The sequence below is a fragment of the Rhynchophorus ferrugineus genome, unplaced genomic scaffold, assembly GCF_030347505.1.
Source record: "Rhynchophorus ferrugineus isolate W39M unplaced genomic scaffold, kcgeb_rfMv2 rfM3, whole genome shotgun sequence".
Lineage (NCBI taxonomy): Eukaryota > Metazoa > Arthropoda > Insecta > Coleoptera > Curculionidae > Rhynchophorus > Rhynchophorus ferrugineus.
Window position 1 is genome coordinate 52,657,336 of NW_027472582.1, and position 7,324 is coordinate 52,664,659.

Consider the following 7,324-nt stretch of genomic DNA (forward strand, 5'->3'; position numbering starts at 1 on the left):
CGTATTTCAGACTATGACATATTGAACGATAGTCCACGGCTCATCCAGATTAGAAATATGAATGGGCTGCAAAATTATTTAAATGCCTTAACAGGAATATATACAGACAGACTCCTCGGATTTTTACGAGAGATCGATTTTCTCCATAGGATCTAACCTACGCTAAATTTAGTTTTGCTGACCAAATAACCATTACCACTTCGGTATGGGTGCTGATGTGCGCTGTCTGAATAAAACCTCCATTTCTTGTGTTTATTTTTAAATTGTATATATACTAGTATATAGGATAAAGTTTTTATTATTTTGTTTAGTTCTTAAAACGATTATTATGTACATATTTTAATTTAAATTGTTTTTCTTTGTGTTAAAAATCTAAATTTGATTATTTCTTAATTTTTAGTGAGTTCCTTATTTATTTTTCGAGGTCTGTTCACAGAGGTCAATAATCAATAATTAAATAGACTATTTTGTACTTCCGCTACACTATTATTTGTTCTGCTTCATTTATGTAAACAGTTTGAAACTGTTCTGTTTTCAATGTTTAATTCCACAATAATATCACAAGATACAATATGTCGTTCTACCCCATTATTTTACAGAATTTCATCGATTTCCTTTAATGAATTGCCTACCGGGATGAGGTTTATCTTAAACACTAATATTTCTTGAACGAACGGAAGCTAAAAATAAATTCAGATTCCCTTCATTCAGATTCTCCTCATACTTCATTAAAAATATTACTTCTGGAATATCAATTTTCAAAGCGCAAACCGCTTCTTACTGTATAAACAAATAATGCTCCAAAATATTATGTGAATTGTTACCAATCAAATATGCCAAAGTTTGGCTTTATTGAATGCATATTACCAAAAATATGCGAATTTAAAGGCATCTGTTTCAAAAATGGAATGTACCCAAACGTTCTACTATAAAGAGCACAACAAACACATTCATGTATATTAGTTCCCAATTTATTATGTACATTATTTACAGATTTTCAAATTCGAACCAATATTTATTCTTGTAGTTCTTTGATTGGATGGGCAGCGATCCAGTCAAGAGCTCTTTGAATAGCTGCTGGAATTGGTGGTGGAGATGGTGGAGTGTTGGTGTCAACTGGAGCTACTGGAAGATGCGCACCTTGTGGTTGGAATCTAGAAATTGAAGCATATTATATTTTTTAGTTGTGCTGTGATTAAAAAGTATAACTTACCCATCTTCGTTAGCTACGTAAGATAATTGGATAGGTGTCCCATCATCAGCAGTATAGGAGAATGATCCTTTAACCTCGGAAGCTTCAGCATCTTTAACACCAGCATTCTTCAATACGCCAGATTCCTGAGCACTGATACCGTTTCCGGTTTCAAAAGCACTGGAAAAGGAACCGTCGGGACTGATGTCTTGTTCCTGCCTAAGAATTGGAATTGGTGTTTGAGATACAGAAGCAGCTGAAACTACAGCTACCAAAGCGAGAGAAACAATCTAAAACAAATATGTTAATGTATAAACTAAAATTAGTACAAATTAAGTTTGAGATTCTTTACAAACTCGAAACTTTTTGTTTTTAAATTGTCGAATAATAAAAATTAAAATTTAGTTAGTCTCACCATGAATGATTTCATTGCTGTTTAGACTTCAATACACAGACACTAATCGGGTCGATATGCAGCTCGTTTACACCAAATTCCTTTTATATGCAAAGATTCTTTTGGTTGCCTCATCTCTCTGTTAAAGGCTATTATGCGAATTTCTCAATTTCATGGTCATTCATACGAAATTCTGTATCACATAATAAAAACTTGAATATATTGCCATTTAAAACCAAATTATCAATACCGTTAATTTATTAGAATTCTAAAGTCAAAATATATGTAAAATATAACGGGTTCAGTTTTACTCTAAATTAACTAAAATGAATATATATATGTTGAGCTTCTTATAATAAGTATATTTTAATTAAAATATTTATATTACGTTTATATAAATTACAAAAAATCTATTTTAAAAATATCCTTAAACTCTATTTCATAATAATATATCAAAGATTCCTTAGTGTTCCACGCTAATTTGTGAATATGATATGATTAAACAAAATATGATGTCGCATTTTCTTGATTATATAAATAAAATATATTAACATTATAAAATATTTTTAACAAAAAAATTAACCGACTTCAAAATATAAATATGTAACTCACTAAATAATAAATTATACTTTCGGCTTGGTGGCGCAGTGGTAAAGGCGATGGGACAGTCCTCCTACTGTTGCGATAGCCGCGGCTTCGAATCCTGCTGGGGCATGGTTGTAAAATTTATGTTTGTGATTGTTTAAAATTTGTGAATGTTCTAGGCAAAGAGTGTAAAATCCCACAAGGAAAATGATCCCAGTCACGCCAGTTACCAGTCTGGATAAGACCGGTTGGCTTCTGGGATGATTTCTAAAGTTAGTCACTCGCCAGTCGATAGGCTTTAATGCAGAGGACCGTGCTTTGGAGCCCACGTTAAACTTTAGGCCCAGTCCAGATAAACCCATAGTTGGTAAAAGGATACTTTGAAATATATAAAAAATAATAATTATTTAATACTTACCTAATAATTTATTGAGTAAATATCTAACACTAAAAATAAATAAAGAAAATATTTTTAAAAAATAAGTTGAAGTAACTTAAATAAATAAATAACGAACTCACTAAAAATTTAAAAATAACTAAAGTTAGAATTTTAACACAAAAAAAACATTTTAAGATAAAATATGTACATAATAATCGTAGTAATAACCTATCTACTACAACTAGTTTATATTCTACTATATATATATATATATATATATATATATATATATATATATATATATATATATATATATATATACGCAATATGGCTTAATACCTACCTAAATCAATTTCTTTATTTACAATATTATTTTAACTACTACCAACGAATCACTTTGAAGTCTGTATGAGCAACAAATTAAATTGGTTTTGTCCGTAATTTCATTTTTTGTATGTCACAAAATTATATTAATATTTTTGTATTGTTAGTGCTCGGCACTGACTTCAAACTGATGAATTAGTAGTAGTTAAAATAATATTGAATATAGATAAATAGGCGTAGGTAGGTATTAATCTAAATAAGATTATATATAGAAGAATAAAAATACGTGTAGTAGATAGGTTAAATAAGGTTTTTTTTTATTTTTATTTAGTTATTACAACGATGAATATGTACGTATTTTATTATAAAACGTTTTTTTTTTTATATTAAAAATCTAAGTTCGATTATTTTTAAAGTATTTTAGAGTTCCTTATTTATTTAATGAAGTCAATTCAATTTATTTGTTTGAGAGAAGTTCACTCTTACTAAAGCGATAAATCATTTAGAACTAGATTTAATCAGTTTATTTCCGTTCATTCAGTCAACAACAGCCTGATTTACTTGATTTATATCTACCAGACTGCTGGCTAACTCTTGAAACACTATTAAGAATATCAAATATCATTCAGGATCTGGAAAAATGCATTGTATGCCAATAAGATTCAACTGTTATTTTGACAGATAGGAAGGAAATTTAGAAAAACATAATAAATAATCCATTTGTGTGTTATTATAACCTTTATTATAATTGATTGCAGTAGTATCAACTTAAAAATAATATAGATGAGAAGAATCGTGCCTAATGACAATGCTAATTTACAATGACACTAAATGTAACATATTTTCAAGTTTTCATAGAAATGTCTAACTAAGCTTTGTCATGTTACAGAATCAATTTATTATATTTTTGTTTGTAAAACTATAATTTCTTCAGTCAAAGCTGAACTCAAGCACACCAATTGGAATCGAACTTGAAATTTTGTTTTTAGCTTCCAGTTTATAAATTCTAGAGTATAACGTAACTATTTTTTTCCCTCCATTTGTATACTCTACCATATATACATAAATGGAACCAAGTTTATTCTAGAATGAACACCAAATAGTTAATCACCAATATTGAAATACAAGTTTTCAGACCCAAAATTCGACATTTTAAAGAATATTTTGAAGTATTATTTTGACTGAACATAACTCTTATAGTTTTGACGTTACTGTCAGTAGAATATAATAACAAGGGTGTGCAACTGCAATGGTAAGTAGTGGGGCAAAGTTTTACTTAGTCCAATCATTGGCGGCGCTGACAACGCGAATTTGATTGGTTAGTTTAAAATAGTTAGGTAGAAACCTGTAAGGAAAATACTTTGCTTTGATTGGTCTGCCATTTCCCCTGATTATTTTGTGACGTCACATTTATTGGCCAATAGTATTTAAATAAAAATCAAATTTAAATTTTAAAATTAATTTATTAAAATAAAATCCTATACAAATATACATAAGTGTAAATAATATAAATATATATATAAACAAAAAGCAAAAAAACAATTATGAACTCTATTCTATGCAATATTAAAATATCTATAATTCTTCTATAACGCCTTCCCATATATGTTTAGTGCCATCAATTTTATGGGATCTATTAGAGTTCTAACTTATCTTGATATATTGAAGGTAAACTTTAAATCCTTCCCTGTTGATATTGCATTAACTTCATTAAACCAAAAATACAATCATACCTCATAATAACTTAAAATTTGGTTTTGAAAATCATTATGGATTGGACAGTTGAAACACTAAAAATTTAAACACTAGAATTTAAACTAGCCAATCACAATTTGCGATCGCAGCGCTGCAGTTGATTGAACTAAACAAAATATTTCCCCAAGGTCGCCTATACCGTGAAATTTCTATTTTTTCTATGTATAATAAAACATATTGTAACATAGTATAGAAATAACATTGCATATGAAATTACAATACAGGAACTGTCCTATTTCTAATTGGTATGACCATAAATATAACGTAATTATAATAAAATATATATTGAGTATTATCATGTATTGAATATTATCCTCATTAATTATATTTATAATAAGCAATACTTTATATTTTGCCTCTGAAATATTATTAACATTTCTAATTTAACAAAACCAACAGCACTATTATTTTTCTAATGAAATATATATTAAATGAATTGTACCAACAACTAAAAACCCCCTTCGGTTGATTTTATGATATCTGCCGATACTAGATAGTAGTGAGCAGGCAAACTAGGTCCATTTAATCCAGGCAAACATGGTCCATATCCATTTAACCAATTCGAGGCCTGTTTTCCGAGCGACCGGAATATCGTTGGTATTTCATGAGTTATGGAACTGATGTCAGGACTAGTGATACACCAGATACCCTCTAACTATGAAAATTCCTTAAAAAGCATGATGTTCAGGATTAGTATGAAAAGCATAGACAGTATTAACATCTTGTATAACGATTTGATTGGATTGGAAGATCTCTAATCTTTCTGGTTTTATACATCGAGGCATGCGGTGGTCATATCGAGAAGATCAAACTTCATTAGAGCTTCTATTCTTATACTTCAGTTTCACTTTTATATGCATTTTATTCTGTGAATTGGGGTTGAAATTAATTTTGACTAGATACATTGTAACTCAATATACAATGATAAAAATAACACGATGCAATTACTTTCAAAGATAGCACTTATACTTTCACATATTTAGTTTAAAATATACGGACAATACATAACAAATTTATATTCTTCAAACCTTATATTTAAACACTAATAATAAAAAAAATAGAATAATTAAGGATTGATTTGAGAAATTAAAGAACACATTAAATTATGAATAAATATATAAAGAGCGATTTAAATTATTCGTATAAGCCTCTGTAAAAAATATTTTACAATATTTTTAATAAGAAAATAATTGAATCCAATCAGACATAACAACCCTCAATGCGTTAGCGGTTTTTTTTGCTATTAAGCTATAAATAACTGTTTCAGAATGGTTATACAAAGACACTAAAGAACGTACGAAAAAATAAAAAGTGAGAAAGAAAAACAATTACAAACTTGCATGCTATACAAGATTAGCAGAATCAGTAATAAACACAACATTTAAACAACATCTAACACAGACAAAAAGATTAGCATAACCCAATCAACCCCAATTAAACAAATAATATTACATAAATCTGCAATCCTCGACAAATTACTTCACGCCTTTAGCTTATATACATATTATACGTATATAACTATATAGTTATATATATATATATATATATATATATAATATATAATATAATATATATATATATATATATATATATATATATATATATATAACATATATATACTATATGAATACCTGAGTCAGAAACACTAACTAAACAGAAAACTAGCAGAAAACATTTCAAGTACCGTATAATTAAAAACAGTTTTATGTGTTATTTCGTATTTTATTATATACATTTTTACAATTTAATTATTCCTAAAATTGGACCTAAGGTTTATTCTTGAAGTTCTTTAATTGGATGGGCGGCAATCCAATCGAGAGCTCTCTGAATAGCAGCTGGAATTGGTGGTGGGGTTGGTGGGGTGTTGGTATCAACTGGAGCTACTGGAAGATGAGAACCTTGAGGTTGGAATCTAGAACGATAAATCCACTTAATTTGTTTCACTTTCAACTCAGTTCAGTATATCATACCCAGCTTCGTTAGCTACGTAAGAGAGTTGAATTGGTGTACCATCATCGGCGGTGTAAGAAAAAGATCCTTTAACTTCTGAAGCTTCAGCATCTTTAACTCCAGCATTCTTCAATACTCCAGATTCCTGAGCGCTGATGCCATTTCCTGTTTCAAATGCACTAGAGAAAGAACCGTCAGGGCTGATATCTTGTTCTTGTCTAAGAATTGGAATTGGTGTTTGAGATACTGAAGCAGCTGAAGCAACAGCCACCAAAGCTAGAGAAACAATCTAAATATAAAAAAAATATTTAAATATTTGCTGGCTAATAACAGAATTATTTAACATTCATTATATATGTTTAATATACAAATAATAAAGCATATTTTACCATGAATTTCATTTTCACCTAAGCTTCTGTACACAGAAACAAATCGGACTGATGTGTCGATGGCACCAAACAAATTCTTTTTTATATGCAAAAATTCAGTTGCTTCACCATTGTATTAAAGGTCAGCCTAAAAATTTCTCAGTTTCATGGTCAATGATATAAAATCGGTTCTCTTTTTTCACTTACTAATCGTATGGAAATATTGACATTTAAAATTAAAATATGGCCAGAATCATGCGTTAGTGCTAATTTATTAATTACCATTTCTTGGTATCAGGTGATCCATATATTTTAAATGAAAAAGATCGTTAATTAAGTACTTATATTCAAAATAAAGAAGCAAATCTTGTAATAAT

General features: G+C 28.9%; 2 protein-coding genes across 2 annotated transcripts; both read right to left on the reverse strand.

Annotated features, from left to right (window-relative positions):
* Positions 1–953: 953 nt before the first annotated feature.
* On the reverse strand, positions 954–1,667 carry LOC143193905 (endocuticle structural glycoprotein SgAbd-8). Its single transcript, XM_076400347.1, has 3 exons — positions 1,608–1,667; positions 1,214–1,482; positions 954–1,154 (listed from the first exon to the last, which is right to left on the reverse strand). Exons 1-3 carry the CDS (start codon positions 1,620–1,622, stop codon positions 1,016–1,018), a joined length of 423 nt encoding a protein of 140 aa, XP_076256462.1. The 5' UTR covers positions 1,623–1,667; the 3' UTR covers positions 954–1,015.
* A 4,663-nt stretch (positions 1,668–6,330) lies between these two features.
* On the reverse strand, positions 6,331–7,029 carry LOC143193909 (endocuticle structural glycoprotein SgAbd-8). The gene is made up of 3 exons (XM_076400350.1): positions 6,969–7,029; positions 6,600–6,868; positions 6,331–6,541 (listed from the first exon to the last, which is right to left on the reverse strand). The coding sequence occupies exons 1-3, from the start codon at positions 6,978–6,980 to the stop codon at positions 6,403–6,405; spliced, it is 420 nt and encodes a 139-aa protein (XP_076256465.1). The 5' UTR covers positions 6,981–7,029; the 3' UTR covers positions 6,331–6,402.
* Positions 7,030–7,324: the final 295 nt, after the last annotated feature.

Bases quoted from the DNA above. Each gene is read 5' to 3' on its own strand.
- LOC143193905 (XM_076400347.1), bottom strand. The intron at 1,155-1,213 runs GTAAGTTATACT...TTCAATTTCTAG, and splicing joins TACGTAGCTAACGAAGATGG to ATTCCAACCACAAGGTGCGC.
- LOC143193909 (XM_076400350.1), bottom strand. The intron at 6,542-6,599 runs GTATGATATACT...TTATCGTTCTAG, and splicing joins TACGTAGCTAACGAAGCTGG to ATTCCAACCTCAAGGTTCTC.